At 45.9% G+C, this 20,742-nt stretch overlaps 1 protein-coding gene across 1 annotated transcript; it reads right to left on the bottom strand.

Moving 5' to 3' along the window:
- Positions 1–929: 929 nt before the first annotated feature.
- LOC124606142 lies at positions 930–19,633 on the bottom strand. The gene is made up of 2 exons (XM_047138107.1): positions 19,172–19,633; positions 930–983 (listed from the first exon to the last, which is right to left on the bottom strand). The coding sequence occupies exons 1-2, from the start codon at positions 19,631–19,633 to the stop codon at positions 930–932; spliced, it is 516 nt and encodes a 171-aa protein (XP_046994063.1).
- Positions 19,634–20,742: the final 1,109 nt, after the last annotated feature.

Here is a 20,742-nt window from a genome sequence, read left to right as displayed (position 1 = left end):
TGCAGTCCGGAACCGAGAGACTGCTACGGTCGCAGGTTCGAATCCTGCCTCGGGCATGGATGTCTGTGATGTCCTTAGGTTAGTTAGGTTTAAGTAGTTCTACGTTCTAGGGAACTGATGACCTAAGATTTTAAGCCCCATAGTGCTCAGAGCCATTTCAACCATTTGAACCATCAGCCAGGTGTCCAGATACTTTTGATCACGTAGTGTATCATGTTAGTACCACGTGGGTCGTCACGTAGTCTATGTATCCAGATGTTATACTTAGAAGGTAGTTTTAGCTATGAACGTATACAACCATAAGACGAACCATAGACATTGTCTATTTTTAACTGCAGAGTGCACGTATGGAGCCTCGGCCTTGAAGGAGTATGTGGATTTAATCTTTCGCTCTGGACTGAACCTCCTGCAATACATTCCTGCCTGGATAGCTCAGTCGATAAGAACATTACTCGCGAAAAGCGGGGTTCCGGGTTCGGCTCCCGGTCTGGCACACAGTTTTACCACACCAGAAGCTTTCAAAAGAGCGGAGCCTGCCTTTTAGAGTGAAACATTCTGGTGAGGCGTAACCGCTTGGGTGTGCGGCATTTTAGGGCGGCCGTGATCTCTTAGTCCAAGCTCAGAGTCGACAGAGAGTGAAAAGCACCGGCGGGCCATAGAAATGAGAGGAAAGCCAGACGGGCGCGGCGCGTGGGAACCGGCGCGGCGGCGGGCGACAGGGGCGCGCAGCTGCCTGCACTTGACTGCAATTAGACCGCCCCAGGCAGCGACGCCGCGCCGCGCCGCCGCATCCCCTCCCCTCGGCGGCGAGGATTACGCCCAGGGGAAGAGGCGGCCCCAAAAGGAATTCGCGCTTTTCGCAGCGGCGGATAAGCTCTCCTCGTCATGAGGGCCGCTGATAGCAACTTCCAGTCGCGAGCCTGCCCCACTTAAAACACGTGCTGCTGCAACAGGTACGTCAGCGTCACCAGTTCGTCGACATGCTGCCACATTTGTTACTCTCTGATACTCCAGTACAAGAAATGTCTTCAGCGATTTTCTAAACACGTCAGATCATGAAGGTGAAGACAAAGGGAATAAATGCGAACGGTGAAAGGATACACTGAATCCGGTTTGCTGACATCGTGGTAGTTGTAGACTCCGAAAAAGAGAATAACAGGGTCTTTTCATTTTTTTTAGAGTCATCGGTCTTCTGTGTGGTTTGATGCGCCGCGCTACTAATTTCTCTCCTGCGCCAAACGTATCTCAGAGTAGCACTTGCAACCTACGTCTTCATTTATCTTCTAAAGTGCGCGTCATTTATGTTGGCGGCCGAGTTTAGGTTCGTTCTGCGCATCTGACGTCACAAAACACAGTCAGCCAATGAACAGAGAACGACGTTGCCAGATCTCGACTGCAGTGCAGAGCATGGACGAGTGTCTTCAGTTTTACAAACGTTCGGTCATAAATAAAGTAATAGAACAAAAGCAATGTCTTGATAGCAGACTTTTTTTTATAGAGAGTTTGGAAAAAGCATTCTTTATACCAATTGCTTAATATTCTATTAAACCATACAAGCAATAAGACTCCTAATTCAGGCGATAGCAAGGAAAGGTGTTTGTATCAATCTCTCGAACCGCTTTTTCGCAATAAAGAACAGCGGTAATTGTTTATTTCCTATTGTACTTCGACGAAACGTGAGTAATTCATAGTCATACCAACAGTGTTTGTCAATATTTTGCTTGACGTGTTAGAGTCCTAATGGCGCTCTGTAGTAAGACGAGCTGCGTCAGCGTAACGGTAGCTCAGCGTGTTCGGTCAGAGGGTTAGCAGCTCTCTGTAATAAAAAAACTGAGTTAATCGATCAACAACGAACTTAAACGGATGTCTAACGACGTCCGCCCCGAGCAGATGAAGCGAACAAAATGAGATTTAAAAAAAAAAAAAAGTGTTGGGCATCTATGCGAAAGGTTAAGAGTTCAAATCTTGTGCGGTGCTTGATATTTTCATTATTTAAAAACAATATCGAAGTGCCTTACTTCACGAATTATATTCGTTTGAATGCAATTTTTTGATATTTCTAGTGCTTTGTCTCTTCATTAACCCTTTCGCTGCTGCAGACACGTGCTCCCCGCATTCCGCGCTGTGCGCGATTTTGCCATCACTGCACTGCTCGCCTGTGCAGACACATGGTGTTCCCACTGCTTTGACACACTTATCATTCGATTTTACAAAAACTATTTGGCCCAAAAATTTGATTTTTACACGTCTTCTTGACTGATACTTTCCCCCCATAAATGACTTAATTTTGTTTCGATGTTCAACGCAGTTATTATGCAGCATTAAATGTAGTAAACCATTGCACGAAATTTTGAAGAGTTTGCAGAGGTAGAAGTCCATAGCGGATACTTTCCGTACGGTCGATTTTAGTTGCCACAATGTTGAGAATGAAATGTGGACAAGATTCCTAAATTTCATATAAAATTTACTGTATAACAAAATCTCATTTAATTTAAGTACCACAAAGGTGTCGTATGTAATATTGAGAAATATTCCGTCTTTCGCGACTGTAATAAAAGTTTTATTTACACCGGACGCGTTTGGCTTTGTTTTAAAGCACATCAATCAATGAAAGGTATGGCACATACAAAATGGTACTCATGTTCCCTTTCTTGTTTTTGTTCCACAGTCGCAGTTTTACCAATGGTACTGAAATATATTCCTCTTCTGCAACTGTAATAAGCGACTTATTTAGACCAGACGCGTTTCTCTCTTTTGAAGCATCTTCAGTGGACAGTATTTTGTCTCCTCCATTGCCAAGTCACCTTTCGTAGTTTTGTGCTGCGGTAACACAATATTCAACGTTTGTGTTGGCTGATCAGTGTTTTAGCAAATAAATGATGTTTGTGTGTGCCACACACAAAAATTATATTTGACATAGCTCAGAGTACTTCACTGATAGACGGTATATTCAAGTCCTGATGTATTTGTAAGTCCACAGTTTTGTTTAAAGTATTTTGTCTACTTCCTTTTGATTGATTGAAGTGCTTTAAAATAAAGCCAAACGTGCTCAGTGTAAATAAAACTTTTGTTACAGTCGCGAAAGACGGAATATTTCTCAATATTACATACGACACCTATGTGGTACTTAAATGAGATATTGTTATATAGTAAATTTTATATGAAATTTAGGTATCTTGTCCACATTTCATTCTCAACATTGTGGCAACTAAAATCGACAATATGGAAAGTATACTCTATGGACTTTTACCTCTGCAAACTCTTCAAAATTTCGTGCAATGGTTTACTATATTTAATGCTGCATAATAACTGCGTTGAACATCGAAACAAAATTAACTCACTATGCCATACTATGGCGCTGCTTCTATTGGCGCGTGCGTCGTGTGCAACTGGCAACGCAGCAACCTCCCGCGTCTGGGCGGGCATGCGCGAGCTACCAAGATTAAAGAATTGAACTATAGTACCATGGAAGCTATTGCCCGATGTCTAAACAAATGTTCTACCATCCTTTACCTTCTTCTTGTCAGTGTTGCCCATGTTGTCCGTTCCCTGTGATTCTTCGCCAAACCTCTTTATTCCTTACCTTGTCATTCGATGTAAGCCGGCCGGAGTGGCCATGCGGTTCTAGGCGCTACAGTCTGGAGCCGAGCGACCGCTCCGGTCGCAGGTTCGAATCCTGCCTCGGGCATGGATGTGTGTGATGTCCTTAGGTTAGTTAGATTTAATTAGTTCTAAGTTCTAGGCGACTGATGACATCAGAAGTTAAGTCCCATAGTGCTCAGAGCCATTTGAACCATTCCATCTAATTTTCAACATTCTTCTGTAGCGTCACATATCAAACGCTTCGATTCTCTTCTGTTCTGTTTTCCCACAGTCCACATCTCACTGTGCAATGCTGTACGCCAAATGTATATAGAAATTTCGTCCGTAAATTAAGACATCTGTTTGATATTAATAGACTTCTCTTGTTAGCGAGTGCCCTCTTTGCCTCTGTTAGTCTGCTTTTCAAGTCCTTCTGTAGCGTCCCCTTTGAAAAATTTATAAATGGAAGTGCTGGTAAATCCATTACATTATTTGACTTTCAAACAGCTGAGCAAAACTGAACGTACTCTAACAGTTTTCTATTTACTTATTCTGATCATCACTAAACTGACACACAATATTTTTAGCACAACGCAATCTGACTTTCAATAAACCCTGACTAACAATAACCTATACCTTTCATGAATCACTTACGTCACAAAAATCTTCGTTACTCGAACTACTGCAATACAGCGAGTGCCAATACTGCCAGTTAAGTAAAAGATTCAAACTACTGATAGGTATAGTTAGCAAATGAAAGATTTTGATAGAGAACAAGCAATATATTTACCTTAATAATGTTGATATATATAAATTCATGATATCCATCTTTACATATTTCCTTTTTCTGGCGGACACACGTCCAGATCGTCCGCTTATAGTGACTTCTCAAAACTCTGGCATTTCTCTCCCCACATCCACCACTGCTGGCGGCTCACCGCCAACTGCCCAACGCTACGCACTGTTCACACACAACTGCCCAACACTACACAAGCGAATATTCCAACAATGAGTCCAACCATCCACAGACTGCACACAGCACAGTCAGTGATTTTCATTCAGAGCGCTACGTGGCGTTACCAACACAAAAACCTAAACAGCCTACTTACACTTCTTGCTCAGTCTGACAAAGGTTATTTTGCTGCCTAGGTAGCAGAACTCCTTAACTTCGTCTACTTAGTGACCAACAATCTTAATGTTTAAGTTTATCGCTGTTCTCATTTCTACTACTTTTCATTACTTTCTTCTTCGCTTTCCCTTCAGTCCATATTTCTTACTCATTACACTGTTCATTCCATTCAACAGACCCTGTAATTTTTCTTCACTTTCACTAAGGACAGAGACGTCATCATCGAATCTTATCACTGACATCCTTTCATATTCAGTTTCAAATGGCTCTGAGCACTATGGGACTTAACATCTATGGTCATCAGTCCCCTAGAACTTAGAACTACTTAAACCTAACTAACCTAAGGACATCACACACGTCCTCGCCCGGGGCAGGTTTCGAACCTGCGACCGTAGTAGTCGCGCGGTTCCAGACTAAAGCTCCTAGAACCGCTCGGCCATAGCAACCGGCAAAAATTTTATCACGTGGAACTGTTTTGTTACTTTGGTAGTATAATCACAAAGACGACAGACGCTTAACTGGTAGTGAAGAGAAGGACTGCATTGGCAAAACAGGCGTTTATGACTAAGAAAAACATTTTAACCAGCAAACATGAATATACACTCCTGGAAATGAAAAAAAGAACACATTGACACCGGTGTGTCAGACCCACCATACTTGCTCCGACACTGCGAGAGGGCTGTACAAGCAATGATCACACGCAAGGCACAGCGGACACACCAGGAACCGCGGTGTTGGCCGTCGAATGGCGCTAGCTGCGCAGCATTTGTGCACCGCCGCCGTCAGTGTCAGCCAGTTTGCCGTGGCATACGGAGCTCCATCGCAGTCTTTAACACTGGTAGCATGCCGCGACAGCGTGGACGTGAACCGTATGTGCAGTTGACGGACTTTGAGCGAGGGCGTATAGTGGGCATGCGGGAGGCCGGGTGGACGTACCGCCGCATTGCTCAACACGTGGGGCGTGAGGTCTCCACAGTACATCGATGTTGTCGCCAGTGGTCGGCGGAACGTGCACGTGCCCGTCGACCTGGGACTGGACCGCAGCGACGCACGGATGCACGCCAAGACCGTAGGATCCTACGCAGTGCTGTAGGGGACCGCACCGCCACTTCCCAGCAAATTAGGGACACTGTTGCTCCTGGGGTATCGGCGAGTACCATTCGCAACCGTCTCCATGAAGCTGGGCTACGGTCCCGCACACCGTTAGGCCGTCTTCCGCTCACGCCCCAACATCGTGCAGCCCGCCTCCAGTGGTGTTGCGACAGGCGTGAATGGAGGGACGAATGGAGACGTGTCGTCTTCAGCGATGAGAGTCGCTTCTGCCTTGGTGCCAATGATGGTCGTATGCGTGTTTGGCGCCGTGCAGGTGAGCGCCACAATCAGGACTGCATACGACCGAGGCACACAGGGCCAACACCCGGCATCATGGTGTGGGGACCGATCTCCTACACTGGCCGTACACCACTGGTGATCGTCGAGGGGACACTGAATAGTGCACGCTACTTCCAAACCGTCATCGAACCCATCGTTCTACCATTCCTAGACCGGCAAGGGAACTTGCTGTTCCAACAGGACAATGCACGTCCGCATGTATCCCGTGCCACCCAACGTGCTCTAGAAGGTGTAAGTCAACTACCCTGGCCAGCAAGATCTCCGGATCTGTCCCCCATTGAGCATGTTTGGGACTGGATGAAGCGTCGTCTCACGCGGTCTGCACGTCCAGCACGAACGCTGGTCCAACTGAGGCGCCAGGTGAAAATGGCATGGCAAGCCGTTCCACAGGACTACATCCAGCATCTCTACGATCGTCTCCATGGGAGAATAGCAGCCTGCATTGCTGCGAAAGGTGGATATACACTGTACTAGTGCCGACATTGTGCATGCTCTGTTGCCTGTGTCTATGTGCCTGTGGTTCTGTCAGTGTGATCATGTGATGTATCTGACCCCAGGAATGTGTCAATAAAGTTTCCCCTTCCTGGGACAATGAATTCACAGTGTTCTTATTTCAATTTCCAGGAGTGTAGATTAAAGGAAAGCCTTTGCAAATTTTTTGTATGGAGTGCACTGCTCTACAGAAGTGAAACTTGGACTCTGGGTAGATTGGAAAGAAAACAATTTGAAGGTGCTGAAACGTGTGTATGGCGCTCCTCTATCAGCCAGTGGCGTATATAAAATTCCGTGTACATGTGGTAAAGTTTATGTTGGAACAACAAAAAGAAGCGTAAATACACGGTTAAAAGAACACAGAAGTCTTTGCCGATTAGGAAAAACAGATAAATCGGCTGTAGCAGAACACGCTTTTCAGCCAGGAAATCATCAAGTGAAGTTTTCAGAAACAAAAATTTTATCTACGACGACGAACTATTACCCACGGCTTTGCAGAGAAGCAATTGAAATATATAAACATAGGGATAATTTTAATCGGAAAGAAGAGACCATGAAACTTAGTGATATTTGGACAGTAGCACTACAGAATTGCTAGACAGTTTTATCCGTGACAAGATTACGATCGATAGTTAAGTTTTATCTCTGACAAAGGTTATCTCTGCATATCACGTGTAACTCTGGTCACGCCCACTTTCTACGATACATAAGTCGCTCTCAGACGTCCGACCCGTCAGTCGGCAAGACTCACCGGAGGAGAAACACCCCTCTGAAGATGTCCAGCGAAGCACTGGACGAAACGTTAGGAGCTGAAGAGTTTCGTGGACCACGACCTTACATCCCGCAAGGTTTACCAGAAGATATGTCATCCGGTCGTGAAAGCCTTCATACTAGTTTTCTATTTACTTATTCTGATCATCACTAAACTGACACACAATATTTTTAGCGCAACGCAGTCTGACTCTCAATAATCCCTAGAAAAGAATGGCCCTGACTAGCAATAACCTATACTTTTCATGAATCACTTACCTCACAAAAGTCTTCGTTACTCGAACTACTGCAATACAGCGAGCGCCAATACTGCCAGCTAAATAAAAGATTCTCACTACTGAAGGCACTAAATACTGATAGACATAGTTAGCAAATGAAAGATTCTGATAGAGAACAAACAATGTATTTACCTTAATAATGTTCATATATATATATATATATATATATATATATATATATATATATATATATATATATATGACATCCGTCTTTACAAATTTCCTTTTTCTGGCGGACACACGTCCAGATCGTCCGCTTTCAGTGACCTCTCAAAACTCTTGCATCTCTATCTCCACACCCACCACTGCTGGCGGCTCACCTCCAACTGCACAACGCTACGCGCTGTTCCCATCCAACTGCCAAACACTACACAAGCGAATATTCCAACAATGAGTCCAACCAGCCACAGACTGCACACAGCAGTCAGTAATTTTCATACAGAGCGCTACGTGGCGTTACCAACATAAAAACCTAAACGGCATACTTACAGTCTGACATCGATTACCTCTCTTCGGCTCGGGGTTTGGCGATGACAGTCAACGGCATTCGTATTGTCAATGTCTATGCATCCTCTGGATCTGACAATCGACGGGCGCTAGCGCGATTCTACTCAGGGGAGATTGCGCCCCTATTCCATGAGAGATATCACCATATCTTGGTAGGAAGGGATTTTAACTGTGTTCTCACTTTTTTTTTTTTTGTCATCGGTCTACTGACTGGTTTGATGCGGCCCGCCACGAATTCCTTTCCTGTGCTAACCTCTTCATCTCAGAGTAGCACTTGCAACCTACGTCCTCAATTATTTGCTTGACATATTCCAGTCTCTGTCTTCCTCTACAGTTTTTACCCTATACAGCTCCCTCTACTACCATGGAAGTCATTCCCTCATGTCTTAGCAGATGTCGTATCATCCTGTCCCTTCTCCTTATCAGTGTTTTCCACATATTCCTTTCCTCTCCGATTCTGCGTAGAACTTCCTCATTCCTTACCTTATCAGTCCACCTAATTTTCAACATTCGTCTATAGCACCACATCTCAAATGCTTCGATTCTCTTCTGTTCCAGTTTTCCCACAGTCCATGTTTCACTACCATACAATGCTGTACTCCAGACGTACATCCTCAGAAATTTCTTCCTCAAATTAAGGCCGATATTTGATATTAGTAGACTTATCTTGTCCAGAAATGCCTTTTTTGCCATAGCGAGTCTGCTTTTGATGTCCTCCTTGCTCCGCCCGTCATTGGTTATTTTACTGCCTAGGTAGCAGAATTCCTTAACTTCATTGACTTCGTGACCATCAAGCCGGATGTTAAGTTTCTCGCTGTTCTCATTTCTACTACTTCTCATTACCTTCGTCTTTCTCCGATTTACTCTCAAACCATACTGTGTACTCATTAGACTGTTCATTCCGTTCAGCAGATCATTTAATTCTTTCACTCAGGATAGCAATGTCATCAGCGAATCGTATCATTGATATCCTTTCACCTTGTATTTTAATTCCACTCATGAACCTTTCCTTTATTTCCGTCATTGCTTCCTCGATGTACAGATTGAAGAGTAGGGGCGAAAGGCTACAGCCTTGTCTTACACCCTTCTTAATACGAGCACTTCGTTCTTGATCGTCCACTCTTATTATTCCCTCTTGGTTGTTGTACATATTGCATATGACCCGTCTTTCCCTATAGCTTACCCCTACTTTTTTCAGAATCTCGAACAGCTTGCACCAGTTTATATTGTCGAACGCTTTTTCCAGGTCGACAAATCCTATGAAAGTGTCTTGATTTTTCTTTAGCCTTGCTTCCATTATTAGCCGTAACGTCAGAATTGCCTCTCTCGTCCCTTTACTTTTCCTAAAGCCAAACTGCTCGTCACCTAGCGCATTCTCAATTTTCTTTTCCATTCTTCTGTATATTATTCTTGTAAGCAGCTTCGATGCATAAGCTGTTAAGCTGATTGTGCGATAATTCTCGCACTTGTCAGCTCTTGCCGTCTTCGGAATTGTGTGGATGATGCTTTTCCGAAAGTCAGATGATATATCGCCAGACTCATATATTCTACACACCAACGTGGATAGTCGTTTTGTTGACACTTCTCCCAATGATTTTAGAAGTTCTGATGGAATGTTATCTATCCCTTCTGCCTTATTTGACCATAAATTCCGGTTCTAATACAGGATCCCCTATCTCTTCTAAATCGACTCCTGTTTCTTCTTCTATCACATCAGACAAATCGCCACCCTCATAGAGGCTTTCAATGTATTCTTTCCATCTATCTGCTCTCTCGTCTGCATTCAACAGTGAAATTCCCGTTGCGCTCTTAATGTTACCACCGTTGCTTTTAATGTCACCAAAGGTTGTTTTGACTTTCCTGTATGCTGACTCTGTCCTTCCGACAATCATATCTTTTTCGATGTCTTCACATTTTTCCTGCAGCCATTTCGTCTTAGCTTCCCTGCACTTCCTATTTATTTCATTCCTCAGCGACTTGTATTTCTGTATTCCTGATTTTCCCGGAACATGTTTGTACTTCCTCCTTTCATCAATCAACTGAAGTATTTCTTCTGTTACCCATGGTTTCTTCGCAGCTACCTTCTTTGTACCCATGTTTTCCTTCCCAAATTCTGTGATGGCCCTTTTTAGAGATGTCCATTCCTCTTCAACTGTACAGCGCTATTCCTTATTGCTGTATCTATAGCGTTAGAGAACTTCAAACGTATTTCGCCATTCCTTAGTACTTCCGTATCCCACTTCTTTGCGTATTGATTCTTCCTGACTAATGTCTTGAACTTCAGCCTACTCTTCATCACTACTATATTGTGATCTGAGTCTATATCTGCTCCTGGGTACGCCTTACAATCCAGTATCTGGTTTCGGAATCTCTGTCTGACCATTATGTAATCTAATTGAAATCTTCCCGTATCTCCCGGCCTTTTCCAAGTATACCTCCTCCTCTTGTGATTCTTGAATAGGGTATTCGCTATTACTAGCTGAAACTTGTTACAGAACTCAATTAGTCTTTCTCCTCTTTCATTCCTTCTCCGAAGCCCATATTCGCCTGTACCTTTTCTTCTACTCCTTCCCCTACAACTGCAGTCGCCTATGACTATTAGATTTTCGTCCTTCTTTACATACTGCATTACCCTTTCAATATCCTCATACACTTTCTCTATCTGTTCACCTTCAGCTTGCGACGTCGGCATGTATACCTGAACCATCGTTGTCGGTGTTGGTCTGCTGTCGATTCTGATTAGAACAACCCGATCACTGAACTGTTCACAGTATCACACCCTCTGCCCTACCTTCCTATTCATAACGAATCCTACACCTGTATACCATTATCAGCTGCTGTTGGTATTACCCGATACTCATCTGACCAGAAATCCTTGTCTTCCTTCCACTTCACTTCACTGACCCCTACTATATCTAGATTGAGCCTTTGCATTTCCCTTTTCAGATTTTCTAGTTTCCCTACCACATTCAAGCTTCTGACATTCCACGCCCCGACTCGTAGAACGTTATCCTTTCGTTGATTATTCAATCTTTTTCTCATGGTAACCTCCCCCTTGGCAGTCCCATCCCGGAGATCCGAATGGGGGACTATTCCGGAATCTTTTGCCAATGGAGAGATCATCATGACACTTCTTCAAATACAGGCCACATGTCCTGTGGATACACGTTACGTGTCTTTAATGCAGTGGTTTCCATTGCCTTCTGCATCCTCATGTCGTTGATCATTGCTGATTCTTCCGCCTTTAGGGGCAATTTCCCACCCCTAGGACAAGAGAGTGCCCTGAACCTCTATCCGCTCCTCCGCCCTCTTTGACAAGGCCGTTGGCAGAATGAGGCTGACTTCTTATGCCGGAAGTCTTCGGCCGTCAATGTTGATTATTTACCAAAATTTAGGCAGCGGCGGGGATCGAACCCGGGACCGAAGACGGTTTGATTATCAAAGACGGTACCCATAGACCACCCGTCTCACACCGAAGGATAGAACTCCTCATTTCAGCTCCTGCTACGTTTTGCACACGATCTGCCGGGACGTGACACTAATGAACACTTGGGGAAAGATCCATGGGCAGCGAGAGGGCTACGTGTTTCTTAGTAGCTACTCGGCGAGTTGGCTGGATAGGATTTATGTTTCTGATGGATTAAGAGATCACGTGTTCGCTGCTGAAACGGTGGCCCACAGATTTTACGGATCGCATTGAATATTTATGCACGCTAACCTTCCCGCGGCAGTGGTCTTGCGAAGCCGTAGTTCGTGGACGGTTCTTTCATGGTGGCAGCAATGTGCAAAACCGGCGACACGAAGAGCTCTCGTAACGTATGGCAAGGAAAAAGCGAAATGGCTCCGAGATACACTTGATTATTACTAAACGGTGCTCCGCGACCTGTCCTCCAGTTTCGAGTCTTCCCTCGAGTGAAAATTTTAGCCGGCACGGTAGCTCAGCGTGTTCGGTCAGAGGGCTAGGTGCCCTCTGTAATAAAAAACTGAGTTAATGGATCAACAACGAACTGAAACGGGTGTCTTTCGACGTCCGCCCAGAGCAGATACAACGAACAAAAACGAACAAAATGAGATTTAAAAAAAAAAAAAAAAAAAAACGTCAAGCGGAAGTCCATAGCATTCAGGCGTGCATTTTATGGATCACGAGACGTTGAATGGAGAGACTTTTGAAGCTTACTCGGTACTTGGACAATGTCGATTTAGAACATATTAGTATGCATCATGTGTACAAGGGACATGCACGTAATCACCTCTCCTTGATCACCGTGCTCCATGATGGTGATGGTCGGCCCTTGACGTCACAGCAGGACGTTGTTGCTGGGTTTTAGGAGCATTATCGCCTCGTTTTCACTAGGACGCGACGGACAATCGACAGGAGAAGAAATTTTGCGACATATTCAAACGGAGGTGGATGGTCCGGATGCAGAGGCGTTATTGGATCCCCTAACGGAAGATGACATACGGAGGGCACTCTCGAAGGGTACGGAGCATAAATCTCCTGGGTCGGATGGGCTGACACTCGAATTTTATGGTGAATTTGCGGATTTAATGATGTCACAAATGGTGTTGATGTATAATGAGTTATTGAGCCCTGACAAGGACGTTCCGTCGCAATTCATGGCGGGAATGCTTATACCAACACCAAAATCGATATGGAGTGTCAGGGCCCTTCAATTTCGACAGCTCACAATACTCAATACTGACTATAAGATCCTTGCGCGAATGGTGGCGTCAAGGCTCAAGACTGTAATATCAATGACATTACCGCCAGACCAGGCTTGTCTAAGGGTTCGGAGCAACATCCATTCTATCCTAGGCGAATACCGTGACATAATTTCTCTGACCGAAGCTTGTCGCATGCGAGCGGCGTTCGTATCATTTGGATTTTGATCGTGTCTTTGACAGGATCAATCATGATTTCCCTGACTCGACCATGCGGCGCATGGCGATACATCAGGATTTTATTACCGTCCTCATGCGCCTCCTTCGCGGCGCTCCTTCGGCTGTGAGAGTCAATGACAGGGAGGTAGGAACGATTCCTGTTTGCAGCTCAGTTAGGCAAGGATGTAGTTTGTTGATGATGCTGTTTGCAATAGCGCTCGAACCATCGATGTAGACTCTTAGACGGACTCTAACAGGCGTCCGACTCCGTGCGAGTTCCTTCACGTGTCGTGCATATGCCGACGACTTGATGATCCTCGTCCGGTCGGAGAACGAAGTACGTAAGGTGGTTGCCCTTCTTACTACGTTCGAAATAGCGGCGAGTAGCAGGGTCAACCTGAATAAAACCAAGATTATGCATATCTGATGAGCTCTGGACGCTCTGCACAGTCCGTTTACGACAGTGGCCATCTTGCGATGCTTAGGAGTCTTGTCACCCGATCGCTACGGCAATCAGCGGATGCAAGCTACCGACGTCTGCTCCAGCGCGTCCGACTGCAGATACGCAGCAATTAACTCCGAACCCACGACCTGTTCCAACGGGTGGAATACACTAATGTTCACCTGGCCTCGCGACTGCCGCACCTGACACAGGTACTGCCAGTGCCACATGGTATTGCTGACAGCTTAATGGCGGCCTTTGGATACTATGTTAGCCAAAGGATGTTGTTTAACGTCAAACACGACACATTAACTCTCCCACACCATTCTGGAAGACTTAATCTCACGAATGTTCGGAACAAGGCTCTAGCTCTTTACTTGCGAGCGACGCTACGAACATGGAACCAATGGCAACACGCCATCACGTCGGCGATCCTGGACGTGTTTCTTCCCTCGTCCTTTGAACCACCGGTGGCGGTAGGATCACTATCGCCTTCTTTTTCTCACGTCACTCGATTCATTGTTAATTTTAGTTATGTTCAGTTACAGATACCTTCTACAAGGATCCACACTACCCGTGAGATATATTGATACTTCAGGCGTCATCATGGCAGCAGTGTTGTCGAACTTAAATACGCAACGAGGAATTGGCGACAGATTTGGCGAGCTATCCATACACCTCTCCTCACCACGGGAGCGATATTCACATAATGGATTCCAAGCACTGCCTTATATGTGGCATGCAGGACTCCGACGAACATTGTCTGCAGTGCGTTGAGGCAAAGGATGTTTAGCGGCTGACGCAACGCATCATGGCACTCCTCCGACGCACTGACGTATCCACGATCACGACTGACGCTTTATTTTTCCCAGACGCTGTCTTTTTCCCCCTCACAGAAAACGTCGGCCATCCCCTGGATTGGAGGACACGCATCGCTCTATGTGCTCTCGCGGACCGTGATATAGGGCATGGACTATTGGCATGATCTACTAGAACAACACGAAATCATACGACGTCACTCTAAATACAAAACGCACTTTGCCAACTTCCTAGGCAGCATATTTCATGACCCCCCCCCCCCCACCCGAAGCGGTGGGGAGTCCCAGGTTTACGTAATTTCGCGGGATAGCGTACTACTCCCAGTGAAGTGATGAGGATGTCATTTCGGCCCTATATTTCTTTCCTTTCTTTTCCAAATGTGATTTTTTTCTGGGACATTAAAAATAAATATAAAAAATAATTACTTACATGCACAATATTTCCTTCACGCTGCCTCTCCCTCAACCTGTTAGGAGATGGGGACACCGTGCCCAGGCCTCCAAGCACGACCCCTGCCCACTCTGCCCCCAGATCTACTATACCTTAAAAAAAAATCATTCATCACCTCAGTCTGCATATGTACTTATAGATGTTCGACACTTGGAAAGGTCTCGGGAACCATATAGTTTCATTTGACATTTTAGAAATCTTTGCGTATCATGTAACCGAAGCAGGACGTGGGAACCGGGTCGGTATTTACACACTCGGGTATGGAAAACCGCCAAAAACCACTATCGAGGTGGTCGTCACTCCGATCTTCGCCGGAGGGATTCGATCCTGGTGCCGGTACACCCTCCGAATCTCGGAAACGGCGCGTTTGTGCGGTTTTTTATGTAACAGGCAGGGTGGCAGACTAGTCAGGGGTCGTGCTTGGAGGCCCGGCCACGGTGTCCCCGTCTCCTCGCAGGATGAGAGGCAGCGGGAAGCAATCATTGTACCTTTATTTAAATCGTTTCTAATTTAATATGTATATCCCAGGAAGAAAAAGCCAATCACATCTGAAAAAGGAAACAAAGAAATGTAGGACCGAAGTGACATCCTCGTTACTCCACTGGTAGAAATAAGCTAACGTGTGAAACTGCGCAAATCTGGGAGTCAAAAATGGTTCAAATGGCTCTGAGCACTATGGGACTTAACATCTATGGTCATCAGTCCCCTAGAACTTAGAACTACTTAAACCTAACTAACCTAAGGACATCACACAACACCCAGTCATCATGAGGCAGAGAAAATCCCTGACCCCGCCGACCTGGAAATCCGACCACTCCAGGGGTCATGAAACATGCAGCCTATGAAATTCAAGTAATACGTTTTGTGTGACGTCAAACGAGATCATGTTGTTCTGGCAGACGGAAGAAAACCAATGCCAGATACCACGGTCCGCGAGAGCAAATAGTGTGATGCGTGTCTTGCAATCCAGCGGATCGCCGTGGTTTTTTCTGGAGGGAATAAAGCGTACCGCGACTGTGGAATCGTCAGTGCGTTGGTGGAGTTCCATTATTGCAGTACACGCATCGCACTACTTGCTCCCTTGGAACTGAACCAAAGACAGCAGTTTACTGGTTTCAGTGTATTTTTCGTAGTATTTGTAAGAAGTGGAGTTGCAATTATTAATGCAGCTTTCCACATTTGTGGTCTCGCGGTAGCATTCTCGCTTCCCGAGCGTGGGGTCCCGGGTTAGATTCGCGGCAGGGTCAGGAATTTTCGCCTGCCTCGAGATGACTGGGTGTTGTTGCTTCGTCTTCATCATCATAATTCATCCACATTACGGTCGGAGGAAGGCAATGGCAAACCACCTCCGCTAGGACCTAGCTTAGTACAGCGGTGCGGGTCTCCTGCATCATCCCCCACGCTCCCTCAATGAGTATGGGACTTCATCATCATCATCCAGGTTTGTGAACACATTTTAAATGGTTCAAATGGCTCTGAGCACTATGGGACTCAACTGCTGTGGTCATCAGTCCCCTAGAACTTAGAACTACTTAAACCTAACTAACCTAAGGACATCACACACATCCATGCCCAAGGCAGGATTCGAACCTGCGACCGTAGCAGTCGCACGGTTCCGGACTGCGCGCCTAGAACCGCGAGACCACCGCGGCCGGCAACACATTTTAAAATGGCGACTCAGTGCGTCGAAACTAGTTATGTAACCGTTTAAAAATTTTATTCAGTCACACTCCTTAATGACAGTTACGTCGAAATACTAAAAAGAATAATTAAAATCAACAAAGAATCGCGCGACGTGGGAAGAGGAAGGCGATACTGTGCCTACCGCCGCCGGCCGTTCAAAGGACGGGGAACAAGAACGCCCAGAATCGTCGACGTAAAGCCGTGTTGCCGTCGGTTCCAGATCCATACCGTCGCTATTAGGACTGAGCGAGATCATTGTTCCGTATATTCGTGAGATTAAGTCTTCCGGAATGGTACGGGAGGGTTAAAGTCTCGTATCTCATCTTAAACAGAATCCGTTGGATGACATAGTATCCAAAGGCAGCCATCAACCTTTCAGCATTGGCAGTAACTGTGCCAGGTGTCGTAGTCGTGAGGGAAGATGAATATTAGCCCATTCCATGCTTTGGAGTATATCGTGGGTTCGAAACTAATTGTTGTCTACGAGTAGTCGGACGTTCTGGAGCTCTGGAGCAGTCGCCACACTCGCCGCCGCTGATTGCCGTAGCGATCGGGCGAATAAAACCGCTAAGCATTGCATGATGTCCACTGTCGTAAATGGACTGTGCAGAGCATCCAGCCCCCGTCCGATGTGCGTAATCCTGTTTTTATTCATGTTGACCTCGCTACCTGCCGCCACGACGTATTTAATAAGAAGGGCAACCACCTTACTTACTTCTTTTTCCGATAGGACGAGTATCATAAAATCGTCAGCATATGCGTGACACTGAAGGAGCCAGACGCCTGTAAGAGTCTGTTGAAGATGTAAGCGTAGGCTTCCGCGGCCGTTGTCTTCTTCAATAAAATTCTTCAGGGTATCAGACCGCATCGTCATAATTTAAAATGCGCCAACGTTTCGGCCAGCGTTTCAGCTAGCCTTCATCAGGGCCTTACGTTAACTGCTAAATGAACACACTTGGTTCCTTAAATAGCTGCACGAGAAAACCCTGCCGTTACTTGATTGGCTGTAAAAGGAGGAGGAGGAGGAGGGGTGAAAGGTATGCTTTATTGGTGTTTCATTTATTATCTGTCATTGGCTGAAATAGCTGTTTTCTATTGGTCTTTATATTAATCCACCCCATTGGAGGAGACGGACGAATAGCGAACAGGTGATGGCTGTGACGTCACACTGTTTCCATGCTGTCCACAAGCCGGCTGCGGCGTGCCATTGCTTTGTGTGCTCGCGACCACTACTGCGGCTCTCCGCGTGTCTGCATGGGCCGCCACGGCTCTGCCGCCGCTCCGTAGCCCTGCTATTGCTGGCAGCCAAGACCTCGGAAGCTTGTACCCGTCCTCTCTATTCATGTTGGCGGGTCTTTTGGCTATTTCTATCGCCTCTCTAATCTTTCTTTTGAAAGTGAGAGGCTGTTTCGCCGGGACGCGGGCTTCTTGAAAAAATATTGGTTTCCCGCACTCGTCTCGGTGTTCCGCCACTGCTGACTTAGTGTGTTGTTTCAGGCGGATATATCTTTCATGTTCCGAGAGCCTTGTGCTAATCAGCCGTCCCGTCTCATCTATGTAGACTAATCCACACGCACAACCAATTTCATACACGCAAGCTGTGTGTAGTTTGTCAACTGCATCCTTGGTAGAACCGAGCATGTCTGATATTTTGTTTCTGCTTCGGAAAATTGGTTTAATGTCGGCTTTTCGTAGAATTTTGCCAATACGTTCGGTAACCCCTTGTACATATGATAACACAGCAATGCTCTGTGCCTCCTTCTCCTCTTCCCTATTAGTCTTCTCCCTTGTCGACATGGTGCTGTCTATCATCTGCTTCCCATAGCCATTAGTTCCGAAGATGGACCTGAGGCGATCAAGTTCTGTCTTCAGATGTTCTTCGTCGCTTATCCTGTACGCTCTCTTCGTTAGCGTGTGCAGGGCGGACTTCTTCTGCGTGGGGTGATGGTGGGAGGAGGCGTGAAGGTACCTGTCCGTATTGGTTGGTTTCCTGTACACTTTGTGGCCAAGTTTACCATCAGGTTTTCGATAAACTTCCACGTCGAGAAAAGGCAGCACCCCATTCTTCTCTGTTTCCATTGTAAACTGAATTTTCCTATGCTGTTGGTTAAGGTGCTTGTGGAAGTTCTGTAACTCCTCTTCTCCGTGGGGCCAGATGACGAAAGTATGATCGACATAGCGAAGCCAACAATTTGGACGTAATGGTGCGGACTGGAGGGCTGTTTCCTCAAATGCCTCCATGAAAATTTCTGCTGCGATAGGCGATAGGGGTGAGCCCATAGCTACACCGTCAGTTTGTTCATAAAATTGACCTCTCCACTTGAAATAGGTGGTCGTCAGACAGTGGCGCACAAGCTCACATATATCAGGTGCCACGCGTTCTTCTAGGATGTTCACAGTATCTGACACTGGGACATTCGTGAATAAGGATTTGACGTCGAAACTAACCATCAGATCTTGGTCCGTAACACGCATTTCCTTTGGGAGAGACACGAAGTGAGTGGAATCCTTAACGTAGGACTCGGTTTGATGCACTAGGTGTCGGAGTCTAGGTGCCAGTTCTTTCGCTAGGTAGTAGGTCGGCGAATTTATGCTGTTTACTATGGGCCTTAAGGGGAAGTCGGTTTTGTGTACCTTCGGTACACCATATATCCTTGGTGCCTGTGTCACTTGCGGGATGAATCTTCTGGCCTTGTAGAAGTTGATTCTAGAGTGCTTGAGCAGTGCCTGCGTCGTTTTGATTACCTTGGCCGTCGGATCTCCCTGAAGTTTCTTGTAGATAGGTTCTGCGAGAATATCTTCCATTCGTTTGTTGTAATCAGTTGTGTCCAAGACTACAGTGGCGTTGCCCTTATCTGCCTGTACCACTACTAAGTGGGGGTTATCCCTGAGTTCCTTGATGGCATGGTATTCCTCAGCGTTGATGTTTTGCTTCGGTGGCTTTGCTTTATTCAGAACTCTGACCGTTTCCTGCCGGATCTTCTCCGCCTCGGCCTGTGGCAGATGACGTACCGAAGCCTCTACGGATTCTATATCATCTTCTTTTGATACTCGCTTAGGTGCGACTGCGAAATTCATCCCCTTGGCCAGAATTGCTGTGGTTGCTTTGCTCAAGGTGTGGCTGGAGAGGTTGACCACTGTCCGTCGCCTGTCCAGCGTCAATGTTTCGTCCGTGGCTTTCTGTTGTAGTTTGTCGTACTTTCTCATCTGGCGGTTAGTAATACTATTGCTGGTCCTTGATGCTTGCTGAAAGGTTAACCTGTCGACTTTATCCCAGTCTTCCATCTGAAGTTTTCCGGCCAGAAATAGGTGCAGATCACACAAATTCCTGTTGTGAGCATCGAGACTTATCCGGATGTGGCGGATCCTTTCCCGTAGCAATGCTTTACTGGCTTTAACACAGATATTCCTCGACTTGTTCGTTTTTATGTGAGACGTCAACCGCAAAGAATACGGCACAACACTCGTGTCTCTCCATCTCTTCAAAAACGCAAGGTCATTCAGCAGTTTACATCTTTTTAAACGCAGTGCTTCTAACTTCTTGATGTTTCCGTGGATTTCCTGCCCATACAGGTTGGTTAAATGTAAGCGTAGGCTTCCGCACCGTTGTCTTCTTCAATAAAATTCTTCAGGGTATCAGACCGCATCGTCATAATTTAAAATGCGCCAACGTTTCGGCCAGCGTTGCAGCTAGCCTTCATCAGGGCCTTACGTTAACTGCTAAATGAACACACTTGGTTCCTTAAATAGCTGCACGAGAAAACCGTGTCGTTACTTGATCGGCTGTAAAAAGATGTAAACAGGAATTGTATCTACCTCCCTGTCATTGACTCTCAGCGTCGAAGGAGCGCTGCGAAGGAGGCGTGTGAGGACGGTAATGAAATCCTGGGTTATAGCCATGTGTTGCGTTGTCAAGGAAATCATGTTTGATCCTGTCAAAGGCACTTTCGCTCACATAGGGCTTGCTTCCATAAGGGCAATGATATCACAGCATTCTCCAAGGATAAAGGGGATGTTGCTCCGAAGACAAGCCTGGTCGGGGGTAGTATATTGGACATTGCAGTCTTGAGCTTTGCCGCCAACATTCCTGCAAATATTATATAGTCAGTACTGAACATCGTGGACGATAAAAATTGATGGGTGTTGACACTCACCGTCGATTTCGGTATTCGTATAAGCATTCTGGCCGTCAATTTCGACGGGACGTCTGTGTCAGGGTGCAGTAACTCATTGTACATCAACACCCACTGGGACATCATTAGATAAAATTCAAGCGTAATCCCCTCTGTCCCACGGGATTTATGCGCTGCCGCCTT

Source organism: Schistocerca americana, chromosome 3, assembly GCF_021461395.2.
Source record: "Schistocerca americana isolate TAMUIC-IGC-003095 chromosome 3, iqSchAmer2.1, whole genome shotgun sequence".
In the NCBI taxonomy this organism is placed as follows: Eukaryota; Metazoa; Arthropoda; class Insecta; order Orthoptera; family Acrididae; genus Schistocerca; species Schistocerca americana.
This window is presented reverse-complemented; position numbering and strand designations above follow the sequence as displayed.